General features: G+C 43.0%; 1 protein-coding gene across 1 annotated transcript in view; it reads left to right on the top strand.

Annotated features, from left to right (window-relative positions):
- The window catches only part of DSCAM (DS cell adhesion molecule), a 697188-nt gene that overhangs the window by 652320 nt on the left and 23552 nt on the right, over window positions 1-21316 (top strand). The window contains exons 28-30 of the mRNA XM_055570128.1: window positions 3484-3514; window positions 10431-10546; window positions 15415-15564. Of these exons, the coding sequence (XP_055426103.1) occupies window positions 3484-3514; window positions 10431-10546; window positions 15415-15564 (297 nt within the window). The remainder of the gene's footprint in view (window positions 1-3483; window positions 3515-10430; window positions 10547-15414; window positions 15565-21316) is intronic.

The raw sequence follows: 21316 nt of genomic DNA, 5'->3' as shown, positions 1-21316 counted from the left end.
AGGAAGGTGTTTTTCATAATAAATTGTATCCTCAGGAAAAGACTGTGTGGCTTTATTATACCAGAGTCTGGAGATAAAGACAAAAGGGCCATTAGAGAGACAGCGTGAAACCAGGAAGTCATGATGCAAAGTGCCGAGACTGAGCTGAACAGATGCAGAGATGCTAGACAGGTGCAAAGGTCCTCAGAAGCCCAGGAAACCAGAACACCAGCATCACCTGCTGGGTCTGGAGGGTGTACAGAGCAACTCATGTCTGGGGGAAGGGTGGGAGCAAGGGCTTGGAGGAACAAAATCATGGGGGCTTGGCAGATAATGCAAAAACAGAAAACTCAGAGAGGGTTGGCAGTTCAAAGTAAGAGGGAACCGAGCTAGAAAGACAATTAGGTCCAGCACGGGAGGCTGGTACCCTGAGCTGAGGAGTCCTATTGGCAGGGAGTCTCCTTCGAGAATTTCAGAGCACAGATGTGACCTAGTGAGGGGTGTGACTCAGAGCCATTTCTGCCCTTTCTGCTGTGGGCAAGCTGCTTAGAGGGCTGAGAGTCTGGAGCTGGACAGACCAAAGAGGGAGATGCTGATGAAGAAATGAGAATTGAACTGGGGAGACAGAAAAAAGCCAAAGTCCTAGGGAGACTGATATGTTGAGTGGGGAGCCCTCAACAGACGTAGAAGCCAGGTCAGTGATGGAGGAGATGTAGGTACTGTCCAGTCAGCAAAGGTATTGTCTTCCCTGGGGCTGCTGTTGGCCCCGGCTCATTGTAGCATCTGTCCAGGGCACTGTGGAAGGGATTCAAACATTTATTAGAGGAGGATTTGAAAACTCTGTGATGCTCTTAAGATACCACGACTCCATGATTTTAAAAATATTCTCTTAATTTGTTCCACATCCCCTTCTCACCCCTAAAAAGGAGTGTCCAGAGTTCTTCCTTTTGTTCTCCCCCCCGCCCCGCGCCCCCCTCCCCCTGTATGAACAGAAGACCCAGAACCCATCATATCCTTGATATCTCTCCCAACTGACTTCCAAATCAGCACACACCCCCCAACAATTTATTTTAATACATTAAAGGGCTCGATATGTCTGAAGCCAGGCAGCTCAGCCTGCACCCAAATTGCTGTTTCCTTGCTTCCTGAAGGAGCTCAGAATTCCACCACTGGCTCCCTCTGTGCCCTGGAGCATTCTCCCTGTTAGAGTATGCTCTCTTTAAGGTGATATCAGTCTTACTTCCTTTCCAACTGACCCAGCCTGAGGCAGTGCCCTCCAGGTTGTGTCCCTTGGTCAGTTGTCATGAGGAATGCGCTCCTCTGTGTGTCCCTAAGGATATGACATGTGTCCCCCTCTATGGATAAAGGGCTTCCCTGGTGGCTCAGTTGGTAAAGAATCCACCTGCCATGCAGGAGACCCAGGTTCAATCCCTGGGTCAGAAAGATCCCCTGGAGAAGGGAATGGCTACCCACTCCAGTATAAAAAATTTTGAGGATAATGATTTTAAAAGAATTTGTATCAACAGACACTAGTTATGATTTCCTGCTCAGCTGCAGCAAATGATTGAATGTATCTGGATCCCAGTTTCCTGATTTCTGAAAGAGGGCTCAGATGGGTATAAAGGGGACGTGGGCTGGCAGTCCTAAGTAATCTGGGTTCCTAGCACGTGACCCTAGTCCACTTGGTCCCACCCCCCAGGAGACATTCATGCCTGGTCCCTGATGCCAGCTGCGTCATCCAGACTCTCCACCAGCCTCACACTCCACCAACTCTCAGCTTCCTCAAGGGGGTCTCACAGAAGGAGTGAGTTTCCATGAATATAATGTTGCTCACAGTTTCAGATGAGTCAGAAGGAGGAAATAGTAATCAAGATAGACAGAGAAAGGGATCCACTGTAAATGATGAGCATAGGGAAGGGTAGACCAAAGAAGCTTTGGGTACCAAAGCATGTGGATGAAGCTGCCTATTAATTGTAGACACAGAAATTTTGCTTTGGAGCTTGTCGGTACCAGAGGGACCTCTATCCCCACTGGTTGGAAGCTGTCTTTCCTTGGCACATTGATAGAAAAAAAAAAAAAATCACAGGAGAGAAAGCTGTGGTGATTAGCTTCAGGAATAGAAAAAGAATGATGATGGTGTCAGAACAAGGAACGCAGATCCATCCTGAAGACGTTTGAGTCTGAGTTCCCTTCACATTGTGAGCTGACATGCGGCGATTTACTCTTTGGAATTCCAGCCTCTTTTTAGAGCATTGAACTAGCCAGTGCTTGGTTGTTCCATAGAGCTAATTAATCCCAAGCTTCTGGCACCTTATATGTGTGTATATGTATATTTACTTTGCAAGTGTTAAATCATTCAGGAAGGGAAGAAGCTTATCTTGTCTTTGCAGATAAATGTAAATGCAGATAAATGGGAAATGCTGCTTTGCCTTCTTTGCTTTGCCATATGGATTGGGTGAAGGGAGCTGTTTCACTTCCCAGACTGCACCCATCTGTGCACAAGCCCCGGGCCTCCTTGTAGGTGGGACCTGGCACCCTGACTTGAAGAGCAGTGCTTTGGTTCACGGATGACTGCCTGTGTGTGGCTATGCCTGTGACTGTCCATCCACACCTCCCAGTTACAGCATCCTGCTCCCTGACACGAAAGCGACTGCATTCAAGGGTCAGCTCCCCACAACCAAAATGCTCCAACAAATGCATTGCTTCACTCACACTCACAGTCAGCTGAATCCATTCCCAGAAAGTTCCATTCATTGAACATTTAACATCAAAGCTTTTTAAAGAAAATTGAAAGAAAAATATGAAGAAGACCCTTGTGTTCTAAGAAAGGAAACATTCATTTTTTGGTCAGGACAAAAATGTGTAAAAGGAACAAATTATATTTTAAGGGAAATTAGAATTTCAAAACGATGCCATCCAAAAAGTTTTTTAAAAATTTACATCATTTTTAGGCAGGATTTCTTTTACCAGGAGTGGTAACCAGGTCTTGGTAAACAGTGTCCTCAGAGGAAAGAAATTTAAAAAGTTTTATTTCTGAGTTTGAAATAAACATCTAGGTTTCCAGACATAGTGATATGCAGTGTATATAATTCTTTGATCAACCAAACAGATGCATAGCTCTCTAATAATGACTTTTTTAAAGACATCATAAGCTTTTTCATTTTGATAACAAAAAGATTGGAATTTGTACTATATAATGAATTACTTTCAAGATGTTCATTTTCTGACTTCTGAAAATAAAGCTGGTTTTTGAAAAGTGACAAACGAATAGGTTATAATAAAACCTTTATCATGTATCTGAGAATTTTTGTGGCTATTTATATGTGCCTCATTTAGAAGAAATAAGGAATCCATAAAAGTTTCAGTTAGTAGTAGTGATCTCAATATACAATTACATTTAAAAATGGCTATTGTTATCTGATTCTGTAGAATATTTGTCAGAAATGCTTAAGTGAATGTTAGTGAGTTGTTTATCTTGTACTAATATTAGCTTTCTTTCCCCAGATGCAAAGAGTTTAGCTGAAATGCTCATGAGGTAAGAAAAAGATCTAGTATCCTAAATATCATGTTTAAAAGAGCAATTTCCAACTTGTTTTGATGATTTCTTTTCATTTAATGACAGTCTTGATAATCCATTTTCTATCTGACATATACTTTTCATTCTAGAAAACTAGCCATGTAATGCCTAGTTGGAGTAGTTACCAAGTAATGTGCTGTTATGCACACTGTAGGTAGTCATCTTATTGGCTGCTGCTGCTGCTCATAGACTCAACCAATAGAATATTTCCCATTAACCTGAGAATAAGGAGACACATTATAAGTAACAATAAGAAGCTTTGGTTTTGCTCCCACCAAATATGCCACCTTAAGGTCAAGCCTTCTTCCTAATGTTAGCCAGGTGAGAAGGAATCCACAAAAGGAAATGGGTTCAAATTGATGGGCTGATCAATAAAAACTCTTTGCCCTCACCTCCCATGGTTTCTTCAGCACCCCTCCACCAGAGCACCCACCAACTTCTGCTGCAAATATCTGTTTAGTCTGGCCTCAGAGGTCACAACCTGTCTCATCACTGAGTTAGGAGAAACCAGCACTATAATTGTTCCACTCATAGCTGTTGAATGAATGAACAACTAGGTGTAACTGAATAAGAGCATGTTCGTAACTGTACAAGCCACTCCCATATTTGCACTGTCTGTGATAAAAATTTAAACCAAAAGTAACAGGAGGATAATGAGTGTCTAGGAACCAGGTGAGAAGAATGTCAGGGGAATTCTCTGACAGTCTGGTGGTTAGGAGTCAGCACTTTCACTGCCTGGGGCCTGGGTTTGATCCCTGATGAGGAAACTAAGATCCTGCAAGGTACAACCAAAATGAAAAAAGAAAAGAAAAACTTCAGGGCCCTGATGGTGACTTTGATATTGTCATTCTAGGATGACTAATGTAGAAGATAAAAACAATGGCATATAAGGACTCTTCCCAGACCCTACCCCACCACAGTTGGCTTTAACTTCCTCCCTTACCCTTCCATATCAAAGTAGTACTTTCTTATCATTCACAAAGAGACGTGTCCATAGCAGTATCCTGAAGACCTAAGACAGAGGTTGAATACCACTGGCCCATGGATTACGTTTCTCACAGACACCTTTGTTTGCCCATGCTGTGTTTTAAAACAATATGAATTGTTAGTAACAGATAATGAAGGACTCAAGGATGACTCTGAAATCATTGGTGTAAGCAGTTAGATAAACATTGGTGCCATATGCCGAGATTAGGATGATAGATTTGGTGTATGGACCTTTTTAATGTAGGGCAAAGGAAGGGGATATTGATCAGAATGAAAGGACTTGCATGGATCATGTTGAACTGAGGATGCTTTTTAAGCTTCCAGTGAAGCTGGTAGCACCAATCTGGAGCTCAGAGTAGAGCTCAGAGATTCAAATGGCCTGTAAAATATCTCCTTCATCTGTCTAATCCTATCACACTAGATCAAACTTGCATGAGAAGATTATGAAAAGCTGTATGAAGTGTCTTGGGCCCAAGCTTTTGTGCAAGCCCGTCCTTGTTGGCTAGTGGTCACAGGGAAGGCTGCCAGACACGTGTGCACTTGTGTTGAATAAATCTGACAAAACATCTGGAAAACAAACCAGAGTCATTTGATTTATAATAATTATCTAAAGCATCCAGTATCGTGCATCGAACCTGGACTGGCAACTCGTTTCATACATGATATTTTACATGTTTCCTGTGGCGGACTCATTTTGATATTTGGCAAAACTAATACAATTAGGTAAAGTTTAAAAATAAAATAAAATTAATAAAAAAAATAAAAAAATAATTATCTAATACAGTAAGTTATAATGCAGCCTTACAAATATTAAATTGTTGATGACATTTAAAAAGTAAGACATTTTGCACAAAACTGTGGCTTTCTGGCTTCTCTTGGAAGTGCTCTGACCACACTAGACACAGCCTCAATGACCATGGCTGTCTGCACCTGCCTCTGATGCCCCCTCTAGAGTGGGTGTGATCTGCTCAGCCCAGGGGCCCGTCCCTGTCTGCAGCCCAGTCCGCCTCACTGATCTGTGCCCTAGCCTGGTGCTTGCAGCTCTGTGTCCTCCCAGATAGCTTCTGGCCACTTCCTTCGTCATCTCCTAGACCCTCGACCTTGCCCAAAGCCCATGTCCCTGGGGGGAGGTCTGCATTTCCTGACAAGGGCACCATTTGTTCCGTTAGTGTGATGTGGAGTTAGCTTCTCTGCTGTGTTCTTTCCCTCGTGAATTCCAGGTAAGACGTCAGAAAGCATCTTCTTCCTTCTTTGTTAATAGGGGCAATTACCATGGCAGAAAGACCACCTATTGATAAGAACAGGAATCAGTAATGATATTAGCAGGTGACAGTTGCCAACATGAAATTAGGAACATTAAAACTAGTAATTACTCCCACTTAAGATATTTAAGGTAGTTTTCTCCCAAAGGATGAAAGTGATTGAAAAGGAGGAGAATTTCCAAGCTCCTCACATAGGTGGATTTTTATAGGATTAATTTAGAAGTAAAAGCAATGAGGGAGGAGATTATATATATATATAAAATTATGACTGATTTGTGTTGTTCATAGCAGAAATCAACACAACATTGTAAAGCAATTATCCCCCAATTAAAAAAAAAAAAAAGAAACGTTCAATAATAAATGATTGAACCAGAGGACCAGAATATATATCTTTCATCATGGCTCATCTCGGGGGAAAAAGAAATGAAAAAACAATCAATCATTCTAGGCCAAGTGCCTGTACCCAGAACTTATTTATATTTTACGTAGATGTATCACAGCCTATCTGATTTTTCTCAGACAATAGTTATTAAAACACATGTTTATGAATTAAATGGAAATAATAAATTGGTTGATAAATCAAAAAAAGCAATGCTTTTATTCGTGAAGGGTCAATTTAACCTAAGGTTGGCAGGTTAACAGGTCAAGCAACAAAAGACCTTGTCCCCTGTCTGGTCAGGTTAGGGCCAACCACGTTCCAAATGTGGCCCTGGAAGTCTGGGAAGGTCAGATCCATTGGCACAGAGAAGCCTGCAGAATCACTGTCCCCTATCTTCACCACTTCTTCCTCTCAGAAGGTGAGGACTGAGCAGCCTGGGACATAGAATCACAGACCTAAGTTCTAGATGCTGCCACTGGCTGGTTTTGTGATCTGGAGGACATCCTTTTCTCTCTCTGTGCCCTGCTTCTCTCATCTAAAAACAACTGCTGGAAATAGTTCCTAGCTGTATCATCCTGTGATCTAGGTGAATGCAACATTCACCGTCCATTCACACTCCTTAAGGAAGGATCTACAGATTTCAGTGACGTCGGCTGTTCCAGAGCCAGACAGGCAGGTGCAACCGCACGACAAACACAGACAAGCTGGACCCCACTCTGGGGGAACCCCTGCCCCCACCTGTTGCCACCTGCCATTGCTGGTTCCCATGCCTCTGGACCTTCATCCATGTCACCCAAGCAAGTCACCTGGTAGAGGAGAGAGAAGGGGGATGTCACCCACGGTGCACAGATAGAAAGTGTTTTCCTTTTCTAGGATGAGGCAAGAAAAATGTTTTTTAAGCATACCAGTTGCCCTAAGGCACTAAGTAACACGTAGTTAGTGTTTTTTTTAAGCATACTGGGTTGCCCTAAGGCACTAAGGAACACGTAGTTAGTGTCCAGAGACCAGTATTAATAAGAAAGCTAGTTGTGAGCAGTGAAGGGTTCAGACTGAGAGTTCAAGTTAGTTTAGTTTTTCATGTTTATATGTTTATTTGTTGTCATTCAGTCACTAAGTCATGTCTGACTCTTTGCAACCCCATAAACTGCAGCACGCTAGGCTCCCATGTCCTTCACTATCTCCTGAAGTTTACTCAAACTCATGTCCATTGAGTTGGTGATGCAATGTCACCATCTTATCCTCTGCTGCCCCTTTCTCCTCCTGCCCTCAGTCTTTCCCAGCATCAGGGTCTTTTCCAATGAGCTGGCTCTTCACATCAGGTTGCCAAAGTATTGAAGCTTCAGCTTCAGCAACAGTGAAAATGCTCATCCAGCTATTACAATGAGATATATCCTGATATCTTTACAGTTACTTTATACTTATGGAATGCTGCATATCAAATTTTGGGGAGGAAGGGAGATGCTATGCAAACATTGTCATTAGTTTTTTTTTTCCCCCGAAAGCTTAAGGAAATATTGACTTTATGAAGTTGTAGCCATTGCACATAATTTATTGGCTGAGCCCAGAAATACCATCCACCAGGAACCAGCTTCAGCCCTCTGTCACTTTAATCAGACAGCCAGATGGCAAATGGATGGCAGATGATTATATTTCAATAATAACTAGCTAATATATTTAGCATGATCCCATATCATATAAAAGAGGCAATTTTGCTTCCACCGTAAAAACATTCAGATCTTTTTTTCAGATTACAAATGAAGTTTCCTTAATTAGCTTTTTTTAAAAAAAGGTTTGCTTCTATTCTAATGACCAATTGTTATAGCTTAGGGAAATCAACCTTCATGTAACAATAGATCATAGAATATGGCAGCACAGATTAAGATAAAGAAGCAACTTGCTTGAGATCTAATAACCTTTTTAGATTGAGGAGGATGTTATTGACTCTAAAGTACAGGCTTCTGGAGGTGTGACTCAGCTCCCATTGTGTCCAAGCATTATTCATTCAACAACCTTCAACAAATATTAATTGAGCACCTACTTCAGTCACATGCTGTCCCAAGTTTCAGGGCTATACAGGGGACAGAAGAGATGAAAATACCCTTTAGGAAGTTTATAGTCCATTGGCAGAGACACGTTATAAATAACTCATTCAAACACCTGCTATAAAATTGTAAGTGCTGAGGAGACAAAATTAAGTGGAGAATGGGGAGTTCCCACAGTGGGGCCAGCTGGTTTCTCTGAAAAGAGGGACAGAGGGGGGCACTACATGCCTTTGGGCTGGGGGAGTGTGACCCAGCAAAGGAAACAGCAAGCGCAAAGGGAGGAGGGACAATTAGACTTTGAATCTTAAGGTTTATGGGGTCATTTTCCCACCTTCCTGCCGCAGGGCTTGGCAGCTTAGTCTTGCGGTGAAGGGGCATTCACCTCCAGCTTTGATTGTCCGTGTTCACAAAGTTCAGTCCTATTCTCAGTCCTTGTGCCAGTCGCACTGGAGCACAGCAGTGATGTCACTGGCTTCCTGTGTCAAGCAGACCCCTCACTGTTAAGTATAGCTGTGCGGATTCCTAGCTGTTCATTGAGCAGCCGCTGACTGCCTCATCGCTATTCATGAGGAGCAGAAGGAACTAGCTCACACTTCTATTTTTGGTGCAAGGACAAGCTCTGGTCCCTAGTGAAGTTTCGAAACAGATCTCAGATATTCACAGAGGAGGAGTTCCCCATATGTTTTTGTGGAAATAGAGCTTATCTGACGTAACCACAGACCCCCAGGGTACCAATGCTCTTCATTTTGTACAAGGATCTGAATCTTTGCTTTAAATACACACACAAATAAAGTGAGAACTTGGTTAAGTAAATAATTTAAAACCATTTATAGACCATGCGAAAAATTCAGGCCAAAATGTTTGAATTTGGGCTCTGCGTAATTAGCGTGGTCTAGCTACATAACCCAGTTACTCATCTGAAGAGAAAAAAAATCGGGTTCAAGATCAAGTCCTAGGAGGGCTGCTGCATCTTTCAAAGCAGCTGTTTTCATGGGCTGTTTTGTTTACACCCAAAGGAAGAAAGAGCCATTGTAAAATATTCAGAATATTAACATGGACCTCTGAATGCAAACATGTAAAGGGCTTCTTGAGTGAATTTGACCTTCAGATTATTAACATTCATCAACCACATGGTTCAAGAGTGGATGAGTCCTCATGGTCGAGGAAGAATCTGGGACTCCTGGTGAATGGTTGATTGAAGCTAAAAGCATTTGAGATTTCAGTACAGACGCACCTTTATTGTCCCCTATTACATGTAATTAACAGCGGGTAAACCATCAAGAGTGTGCCAAGCACCACAAATCTCTCTCAAAACAGAATTTGGCAGTAAATGAGCTAGATTTAGGGACATAGATTATCACATTGATTTAATTATCTGAATGGTTGCTGCTTTCTGGAGGGTATTTCAGAATATATTTTTAAATCTACTTGATTCTTATAATTCTGTAAAGATTGAACAACCATTTTTCTAATGTGGATTGCTAATTAAAGCTTTTATCGACTTTCTTGTATTTTTGTCCAGCATGCAGATTTTTTTTTTTACTATGAGCTGTAACTGAACTTGATTATACCACGCAGCTTTACTACCTATTTTCATTTACTTTTAGAAGACAGCTCACTTGAAGAGCAATTTTCTGGTACACAAATTTTGAGATAAATTCTTATAGTAATTGCTTTTTTTTCCTCTCTTCTAAAATGTAATTGGATTCAGAAAACTAAACTATTGTCAGGAAAGCTAACAAGGTTTAATGATTTGTTACTAGAACAACAACAACAAAAAAGTGATTCCAGGTAGAAAACAAATTTACTAGTAAAACCCCATCCAGGGAATAACCAGTACACATGTTTTCTCCCTTGCCATCTTTAGAATATTTCATGTCTAACCAATGAAAATGTTGTTGATTTAAGAATGTTTCTGTATGTATATTTTGTTTGGTTTTTACACAAGAAATGGGAAATTCCAAAGTAAGTTTCTACTGATAGTTGTAGAACCAACCTCTACTGACAGTTGATATTTTCTGAACCTCACAACTGACTGCTGAAACTTCATAAATATCATTTGCATGAAGGAGGAAAAAACCATCATGTGCTCCTTTCCCTCCCCTCCCCACCAGCATTCACTTAATTAGATTATAAGTCTAGTTGATGTGCCTAATGTAACACTGAACAAATTCATTAATGTATCCCCCTTATTTTATTCCCAGTAAAAATACCCGGACTTCAGACACCTTGAGCAAGCAGCAGCAAACCCTGAGGATGCATATTGACATACCCAGGGCTCAGCTCTTGATTGAAGAGAGAGACACAATGGAGACCATTGGTAAGGTGTCCTGTTTGCTGCTTTACACAATGTGGCCGCTACTGCCATGCCCTCTCTGCCTAAACCCTGAGCCACTGAAAATACTAGATATGGGAACATCTTGAATGTTACATGAGCAAACAAGTTAGAAGGTAGACAACTGCTTTGAGAACAACAAGTACCAGCAAATATGGGGGAAATGAACTTAGATAAACCACAGAGTTCACCTGGGAGAACCCCAACTCTGACCCAAGTTGGATTTTCCTTGAGAGGCTGTCAGTGCCACTCCACAGAAACAACATCTGTAATCAAGCAAGCCACGACAGGCTTCACACTAAGACCCCATCTTGGAAACCCACTTTCTGAGCTCCTCCTCAACTCCACTAAGGACTTTATTAAAGAAAACGTCTAAATTCTACAGATGTCTTTGCACAGGCCATCTTTCTCCATCCCTTGGCACCCCATAGATATCCTGTGATTGGTTTCTTTCTCACGGCTTTGGAAAAGTCCCAGTTCCCCCATTCCATGATCACAAACAGACACCTGCAGAACTTCAGCCCCTGTCTGCCCTGAACCCAGGTGTCTCGACTCCTTCTGGCCTTTTTCTACTCTAAGTCCTCTATCCACACTGCCTGCTTAGATGGTTCTATTTATTCCAGAATCAGACACCTCATGTTGCCATTGCTGCAATGATCAGAAGAATAGCTAACATTTATTAAGAGCTCATTGGGCTTCCTTGATGGCAGTGGTAAAGAATACCCAGGTTCAATCCCTGAGTCAGGAAGATCCCCTGGAAAAGGAAATGGCAACACACTCCAGTATTCTTTCCTGGAAAATTCCATGACCAGAGGACCCTGGCAGGTGGCATCCATGGGGTCACAAAAGAGTTGGACATGACTAAGCATACAGAGGGAACAGGGAAATATGGACGAACAAGTAGAGTCCCCGATCTTGCCCCTAGAGTCTCCCTAAATACATGAGGCTCCCTTCTGAAGTTTACTAGTTAGGTCCTTGTATCACTCAGATGTGTCTGACTCTTTGCAACCCTATGGACTGTAGCCCACCAGGCTCCTCTGTCTATGGGATTCTCGAGGTAAGAATACTGGAGTGGGTTGCCTTGGTCCTTAGAGCATCCCAATTATACTGGGTTGTTTAAATATGGCTATTAAATCCTTGGGCTTCCCAGGTGGTGCTAGTGGTAAAGAATCCACCTGCCAGTGCAGGAGACACAGGAGATGTGGGTTCGATCCCTGGGTTGGAAAGATCCCCTGAAGAAGGAAATGGCAACCCACTCCAGTATCCTTGCCTGGGAAATCCCATGGACAGAGGAGCCTGGTGGGCTACAGTCCATGGGGTCACAGAGAGTTGAACATGACTTAGTCACTAAACAACAATAAGAATAATTAAGAGCTCTTTAAACATCACATCCTTTATATGTACTTTATGTGCATTTATTTAACTCATTCCTCTCAATGCACATAGGAAAACTCCTTAGGAACAGGGACTTCAAGAAGTTCTGTAGCTTGAAGGTCACACGGACAGGAGCGGAACCGGAGCAGAGCCCCCTCCTGGCCCCCTGCTTCACCTTCGGTGGCTGTCACCTGCTTCCATATCAACAAGGCTACCTCCCAGAACCCCTCCCCTTAGAAGTATGGCTGGACCCCCCTGGTATCCATGGAAACAGACTCTGAGGCAGGTTTCCTAGGCTGCCCCTTTTCAAACTTCACTCTGTGTTTGTTCTGGAAGATGTTTGTTGGCACTCCATCCCAGGACAACCTTTCTCTGTGGTTTGACTAAAGAGACCCACCTCCTGGCATGGACCCTTGATCCCTCCTGCCAGGAAGACAGTTTTAACAGGCCAGAACCCTCCGTAGCCCTTGTCCCCACCCTGCCCTGTATTGTCTCTAATAGAAGAGCAGAAATATCTGACCTCGTGGCTCCTAAATTCTGAGGCCTGGGCTGCTGTTGCTGGATTCAAGGTTGCTTCAGGCATAACATCACTTAGCACAGCTCGGTCAAGTCCAAGGTGGTGGCCCTCGATCAAATACTGCCGTGTTATCTGAGGACCCATCCTGAAGTACCTGAGATTTCATCAGTTGGCTCAGATCAGGCAAGGCTCCGTGTGTGGCTTCTCATGACCTTTCCTATAGTATATACGGAATCTCTTTTATCAAACCTCGTGAACTGAGCTTTAAAACTAAGATTTCCTTAAAATAGATAATTAACAAGGGCCTACTATATAGCACAGGCAACTCTGCTCATAACTCTGTAATTACCCTCACAGGAAAAGAATCTGAAAAGGACTGGATATGTGTCTGTAAGTGAATGACTTTGCTGTACACCTGAAGCTAGCTAGTATAAATCAACTATACTCCAAGATAAAATAAAAATTAAATTTAAGGAAAACCCCTAAGATTTCCTTTCAAGCATCAGTTCAGAAATCAAATTGTAACTCCTTTGACTTTATAATACAAAGACGACATTTGCTAACGATTCCTCACTAGACTTAATAATTCTACCTACGGCTGATAAAATAGGTCACTGGGCGGATCCTGGGAGTGGTGTGTCACCTCCCAGTAGCTGGTCACTGCCGACCCAACAGCAGAGAAAGGTCTGCCTGCCGCTTCTGTACATAGCAATGACCCTTCGCCCGAGATGCACCATAACTGTGGCAGGATCATCCATCACCAAGAGTCGTTTACCTCCCAGTGGCACCTGACAGTTGGTTGATGGCATTTTCTAGTTATTGAGGACGTAGAGATGTTGCCTGGAGACTCCCATGGACAGAAGAGCCTGGAGGGCTGCAGTCCATGGGGTCGCTAAGAGTCGGACAACACTCAGCGACTTCACTTTCACTTTTCACTTTCATGCATTGGAGGAGGAAATGGCAACCCACTCCAGTGTTCTTGCCTGGAGAATCCCAGGGACGGAGGAGCCTGGTGGGCTGCCATCTATGGGGTCGCACAGAGTCGGACATGACTGAAGCGACTTAGCAGCACCAGCAGAAATGTGATGCTTTCAAACGCTCTGGGCTCTGCCTACAAGGATCTGATATGGGAGTGCCATTAATTTCTAGCCGGAATGGATGGCCAACCTCAAAAACAGACAGGCACTTGAAATGCCCCATTAAAACTGCACACCCAGCCCTGCAGGTCCTCTGTATGTTCTTAGCAGGCCTGCGTGTTAGAAGCCACAGCAGTGTTAGGGATCTAAACAAAGGTAGGTGTGGGGCCTCTGATACTGGTCCAGTCATAAGAACCTGTCTCCAGGGGAAGGCAGCCCTGTTAGAGGGTGGAGAGGTGGATGCTGAGTCCTGGCTCCCATCGTAGCACCAGCCTGGCTACACTGTATGCTGGGTGCCACCAACCTCCTGGCAGTCCTTCCTATGTTTTTCTGCCAAGAAATCTTATTCTGACTTCAAGAGGTTTTCCTCTCCTGCCAGAGCCTGAGTAATTTGATTTTGTAAGGTTCGTTCTGTTCAGAGCCTTTTTTGGACACAGATGTCTAGCTGTGTTGTTTATGACTTTCTCATCACTGTTCCATGTTAAGGCAGCTGCGACGTGGTCCTGGCTGACTGATATATGCATATGAACATCACCTCAGCCCGTGGTACCTGAAAATGTATGAAAAATCCAAATACCCTAGTCAAAGTATCCCTCAAAGTCAAAAAACTCTTAGGAAAACGAGAAAATTATTACCACAACGAAGTAGTGAAAATCTGAGACAGACCAGCGGTAACACACATCCTGACCACCTGCCCCTCCTCCCAAAGCATAAAATGCTCTGAATCCATCTGTGTCCGGACTTCCCTAACCTTCAAGTGTCTGAACCAGTAGGATCTGGGAAGTCTGACAAGTGAGTCATTTTGAGAAGTCAATTACAGAATGCAGGAGAGTCCCTGGAGCTTGGGAGAAGTGAGAAGGCAAATATACCCCAGAACAGTTAAAAGCAAGGAATCAGGATACCGAGAAGACTGGCCCTTCTCTTCCCCTCCCACCATGCCCATCCTGAACATTCACCATCACCCCAGGACAGACCACCGCAGAGCAGTTTTTCTTGTACCACAAACAGAAATAGGGATGGACCACAAACTGCTTATTTACAATAGCAGCCCCATTCCTCTGCGATACTGACAAGGCTGGTGGTGTCTCAGGCGAGCTTTTGACAAACACATAAACCCCAAACTCTGTTAAATGGACAGCCACCCAATAGGCCTCCCCAGATCAGTGTGTGCTTAATGAGAAGAAACCAGGAGAGACAGGAAGCCTTTCTCCATGGTCATTCTCTTTAAGACGTGCTCCTTAAAGAAGGAAAACCAATTTTTTGCGTCCTAGAGTCATTCTAATTCAGTGCTTGAATATTTTTTGTTTTTGCTGGTTGAGATGAGGTTCTTGTTGCTGTGGCTGTTAACAATAAAGTGGAATCTGGAGGGGGAGAATTGGTACAGATGAGCCTATTTCCAGGGAAGGAATAGAGAGGCAGGCATAAAGAACAGACATGTAGACACAGAGTGGGGAAGGGGCGGGACAGACTGGGAGAGCAGGAATGACATTCACACTCTGCCAAGTGTAAAATAGACAGCTAGTAGGAGCCTGCTGTGTAGCATGGGGAGCTCAACTCCGTGCTCTGTGATGACCCAGAGGGGTGGGACGGGGGTGATGGGACGGAGGTCCAAGAGGGAAGAGATATATGTATACATATAGCTTCACTTCACTGTACACTTCACGGTACAGCAGAAACTAACATAACATTGTAAAGAATTTATACTTTCATAAAAATTTTAAAATTAAAAAAAAAATAATAATGCAAGTACTAAGGAGAGAAGTGGCCAGGAAGTCCCTAACTGGGGATAATCATGTCTGGTTTCCTGTATCTCCACTGCTCTGCAGATGATCGCTCCACAGTCCTGTTGACAGATGCTGACTTCGGAGAGGCCGCGAAACAGAAGTCCCTGACAGTGACACACACGGTCCATTACCAATCGGTGTCGCAGGCCACGGGGCCCTTGGTGGATGTTTCAGACGCTCGGCCAGGAACCAGTGAGTGGGTCAAACGTCATTTAAACTGTGTAGCTGTGGTCAGTGCTGAGAAGGCATCCGTGGTCCATCCCTATGCAGTAAAGCGTGGGGCTTCTTAACTCTCTGCCTGAGAAACAGATATGTGTAATGACGTCTTTGACTGGGAGACTGAGTTTGTATTGTTTGATCTTAGCTGTCATTAAAATTGTGTTGGCTGAGGGACTTCTCTTGTGGTCCAGGGGTTAAGACTATGCATTCCGGTTCAGGGGTGCAGATGTGATTCCTGGTCGGGGAGCTAAGATTCCACATGCCTTGTGGCCAAAAATCCAAAATATAAAACAGAAGCAATATTGTAACAGACTTAACAAAAACTTTAAAAATGCTCCAAATCAAACAAATCTTTTAAAAAGTTATATCAACTAAAGCCAGTAACTCTTGGTTTACTATGAAAGTGTTAGAAATTTCAGGTCAACTTATTAATATTTTTTTAATTTAGACAATACAGGGAAAGAAGAAATTGGTTAACCTTAGTGAGCATCTACTCTGTGCCAGGGTTGGGATAAAAAGACTGATGTCATATTTTTATCTTTACAACAACCCTGCAAGGTAGCTACTTACACAGCAGCTCTCAGAGCCCCCATTTTATGAGTGAAGAAACAGCCCAAAATTATACACATACTCTGTAGCAAAACCCAGATTGAGCTGTGGGTCTGTCTGTCCTCCAAGCTTATGGTTTTCTCCTGAACCACTGTTTGAAAAAAACATAATTCTGTTTAATCTAGGGATTGTGTTTGGTTTAATTATTAATATTTTACTCCATGTTATATGGAAATTAATTACTGCAATGAAATTAAATCCCCTAATATGTATCTAAAGCTTATTAATTAGATATTCTGGTTCCTTCATAATTGAAATTGTTTGGATGCCCAGATTACTATCTTTTCAGAAGCTTTGATGTCTAGCTTTTAAATCATTAATCACTCTCTTTGCACAAATTTACATTCTCCAAGTAGAGTGCTATAATTAGAAAAATAAATATTACAATGTAAAAAGCTATTTTTTATAATGTCTGACTTGTAAAGCATTTGTGAAATGTACTGAGCTTCATGAAGCAAACTGGTTGATTCCTAAATAACATCACACTATGCAGGAAAACAGTGCTAGCAGTTACTGAAATTCACTTGAAAAAAATGTTTTCAAGAACATTCTAAATGAGTCTTTTATTCCTCCTCTCTATGTCACCTCACATCCTTCCTTCTCTGATGATATGAGTACTTTCTGAAGACATGAGTGAGGATCAGCTTTGTGAAGGAATATGTAAGATTAAGAGACTTGCTTTTAAAAATTGCTCCTGGGTCCTTGACATTCTCCCCAGCTACAAACTTTTCCATCACAATCCTCCCTAGTCTGCTTCTGGCGACTTCAGGACCCTGCACTACATGGACGGCTGTCTGAACCACTTCAGTCAGTTCAGTTGCTCAGTCGTGTACATCTCTTTATGACTCCATGGACTGTAGCACACCAGGCCTCCCTGACCATCACCAGCTCCTGGAGCCTACCCAAACTCATGTCCATTGAGTCGGTGATGCTATCCAACCATCTCATCCTCTGTCTTCCCCTTCTCCTCCTGCCGCAATCTTTCCCAGCATCAGGGTCTTTTCCAATGGGTCAGTTCTTCACATCAGGTGGCCAAATATTGGAGTTTCAGCTTCAGCATTAGTTCTTCCAAAGAATATTCAGGACTGATCTCCTCTAGGATGGACAGGTTGGACCTCCTTGCTGTCCAAGGGACTCTCAAGAGTCTTCTCCAACACCACAGTTCAAAAGCATCAATTCTTCAGCACTCAGCTTTCTTTATAGTCAAATTCTCTCATCCATACTTGACTACTGCAAAAACCATAGCTTTGACTAGATGGGCCTCTGTTGGCAAAGTAATGTCTCTGCTTTTTAATATGCTGTCTAGGTTGGTCATAACTTTGCTTCCAAGGAGCAAGCATCTTTTAATTTCATGGCTGCAGTCACCATCTGCAGTGATTCTGGAACCCCCCAAAATAAAGTCTCCCACTATTTCCTTTGTTTCCCATCTATTTGCCACAAAGTGATGGGACCAGATGCCATGATCTTAGTTTTCTGAATGTTGAGTTTTAAGTCAACTTTTTCACTCTCCTCTTTCACTTTCATCGTAAGGCTCTTTAGTTCTTCGCTTTCTGCCATAAGGGTGGTGTCATCTGCATATCTGAGGTTATTGATATTTCTCCGGTGATCTTGATTCCAGCTTGTGTTTCATCCAGCCCAGCATGTCTCATGATGTACTCTGCATATAAGTTAAATAAGCAGGGTGACAATATACAGCTTTGATGTACTCATTTTCCTATTTGGAACCAGTCTGTTGTTCCATGTCCAGTTCTAACTGTTGCCTCTTGGCCTGCTTACAGGTTTCTCAAGAGGCAGGTCAGGTGGTCTGGTCCTCTCATCTCTTTCAGAATTTTCCACAGTTTATTGTGATCCACACAGTCAAAGGCTTTGGCATAGTCAAGAAAGCAAAAATAGATGTTTTTCTGGAACTCTCTTGCTTTTTCCATGATCCAATGGATGTTGGCAATTTGATCTTGTTCTTCTGCCTTTTCTAGGGCTTTTCAACTTAGGGCTATTCAACCCCAGAAAGATTATAGATCCCGGGGACTTCCATTAGTGGATCCCTGACCTCAGCAAGCCTTTGTTAATGGAGACCTGAGGAGGAGGGTAGGAAAGAGGGAGGGGACATAGGACATTGCCCCAGTCTTCTGTATGCATCAGAATTACCCAGGGTGCCCGTTTAAAATACTCATTCCAGGCCTCCACCCCCAAGGATTCTGAGCTGCTTTGTCTAGGGTGGGGCCAGGGACTCTACATTATAACAACCACTCTGGGTGATTGTGATGCTGATTGTCTGGACTGATTCTTGAGAAACACTTCCCCAGGTGTTAGGCGTGATCCTGGAGCACAGAGGAGGTGTCTACCATGGCTCTGCGGTGCAGGAGCCCCAAGCCTGCCAGGCTCGTGGCACAGCATCCTCCCTGCTCACCAGATGAAGAACCAGCATTTCTAGCTCCATGTCAATGCTCAACTACCAGAGATGCACAAGGGCTAGTCATCAAAGGTTAAGACCGGAAAGGAGGCCAGTGCAACTAAAGCACAGGGAGCCTGCTAGCTGCTCAGTCAGTCCGAGAACGAGGGAAGGCTGACCTGGCAGCTTTCAGAATATCCACACAGACCTGCATCGGAGCCACTAACAGGAGCTCCGACAAGTGAGAGGGCAGTGGCAGGCAAGAGGCTGGTGGAAGGAGCGAGATGGAAGCTGGTGGAAGGGGCACAGTGGTGTCTCTCATGGCCTCATGGCTTTCGCGGTGTAAGCACAGTGGGGGAGCATTAAGGATTCCTTCATTCAACTCAGAAGGATTTATGAAGATGTTAGTTACTTCACATATGGCCCAGTGCTCAGGGATGGGGGTGCATCATAAAGCACAGAAAGACTTTCACTTCCTCTGAGTGGAGGAAGTCAATGTGAAACAAGGAATGAAAGCATTTTTCATTTATCAGTAAGTCTTCCTCAGCGATCAGTGCAAAGAAACAGAGGAAAACAATAGAATGGGAAAGACTAGAGATCGCTTCAAGAAAATCAGAGGTACCAAGGGAACATTTCATGCAAAGATGGGCACAATAAAGGACAGAAATGGTATGGACCTAACAGAAGCAGAAGATATTAAGAAAAGGTGGAAAGAATACACAGAAGAATTATACAAAAAAGATCTTCACGACCCACATAACCACAGTGGTGTGATCACTTACCTAGAGCCAGACATCCTGGAGTGTGAAGTGTAGTGAGCCTTAGGAAGCATCACTATGAACAAAGCTAGTGGAGGTAATGGATTTCCAGTTAAGCTACTTCAAATCCTAAAAGATGATGCTGTGAAAGTGCTGCACTCAATATGCCAGCAAGTTTGGAAAACTCAGCAGTGGCCACAGGACTGGAAAAGGTCAGTTTTCATTCCAATCCCAAAGAAAGGCAATTCCAAAGAATGCTCAAACTACTGCACAATTGCACTCACCTCACATACTAATAATGTTCAAAATTCTCCAAGCCAGGCTTCAACAATACATGAGCTGTGAACTTTCAGATGTTCAAGCTGGATTTAGAAAAGGCAGAGGAACCAGAGATCAAATTTCCAACATACGTTGATCATCAACAAAGCAAGAGAGTTCCAGAAAAACATCTACTTCTGCTTTGTTGACTATACCAAAGCCTTTGACTGTGTGGATCACAATAAACTGTGGAAAATTCTGAAAGAGATGGGAATACCAGACCAGCTGACCTGCCTCCTGATAAATCTGTATGCAGGTCAAGAAACAACAGTTAGAACTGGATGTGGAACAACAGACTGGTTCCAAATTGGGAAAGTAGTTTGTCAAGGCTGTATATTGTCACCCTGTTTATTTAACTTATATGAAGAGTACATCATGAGACATGCTGGGCTGGATGAAGCACAAGCTAGAATCAAGATCACTGGAGAAATATCAATAACCTCAGATATGTAAATGATACCACTCTTATGGCAGAAAGTGAAGAAGAACTAAAGAGCCTCTTGATGAAAGTGAAAGAGGAGAGTGAAAAAACTGGCTTAAAACTCAACATTCACGTTTATACCTGTGGTGGATTCATGTTGATATATGGCAAAACCAATACAATATTGTAAAGCTAAAAAATTAAAAAAAAAAAAAACCTCAATATTCAGAAAACTAAGATCATGGCATCTGGTCCCATCATTTCATGGCAAATAGATGGGAAACAATGGAAATAGTGGGAGATTTTATTTTGGGGGGTTCCAGAATCACTGCAGATGGTGACTGCAGCCATGAAATTAAAAGATGCTTGCTCCTTGGAAGCAAAGTTATGACCAACCTAGATAGCATATTAAAAAGCAGAGACATTACTTTGCCAACAAAGGTCCGTCTAGTCAAAGCTATGGTTTTTCCAGTAGTCATGTATGGATGTGAGAGTTGGACTATAAAGAAAGCTGAGTGCTGAAGAATTGATGCTTTTGAACTGTGATATTGGAGAAGGCTCTTGAGAGTTTCTTGGACTGCAAGGCGATCCAACCAGTCCATCCTAAAGAAAATCAGTCCTGAATATTCACTGGAAGGACTGATGCTGAAGCTGAAACTCCAATACTTTGGCCACCTGGTGTGAAGAAGTGACTCATTGGAAAAGACCCTGATGCTGGGAAAGATTGAAGACAGGAGGAGAAGGGGAAAACAGGATGAGATGGTTGGATGGCATCACCAACTCAAAGGACATGAGTTTGAGCAAGCTCTGGGAGTTGGTGATGGACAGGGATGCCTGGTATGCTGCAGTCCATGGGGTCGTAAAGAGTTGGACACAACTGAGTGACTGAACTGAACTGAACTCAACAAGGAAAAATTAGAACAGCATGATGGGATGATGAGTCAGCAGTGGGGTTATGGGGACCAGGCAGGATTTGCAGTTAGAAGTGTATCTATGTACACAGTCGCATCCTCCCTCCACCCCCAACCCCCAGGGCCAGGAGTGATTGCATCCATGAAATTAAAAGACACTTACTCCTTGTAAGGAAAGTTATGACCAATCTAGATAGCATATTAAAAAGCAGAGATACTACTTTGCCAACAAAGGTCCGCCTAGTCAAGGCTATGGTTTTTCCAGAGGTCATGTATGGATGTGAGAGTTGGACTGTGAAGAAAGCTGAGCACCGAAGAA

Source organism: Bubalus kerabau, chromosome 2 (genome assembly GCF_029407905.1).
Source record: "Bubalus kerabau isolate K-KA32 ecotype Philippines breed swamp buffalo chromosome 2, PCC_UOA_SB_1v2, whole genome shotgun sequence".
NCBI lineage: Eukaryota > Metazoa > Chordata > Mammalia > Artiodactyla > Bovidae > Bubalus > Bubalus kerabau.
This window is presented reverse-complemented; position numbering and strand designations above follow the sequence as displayed.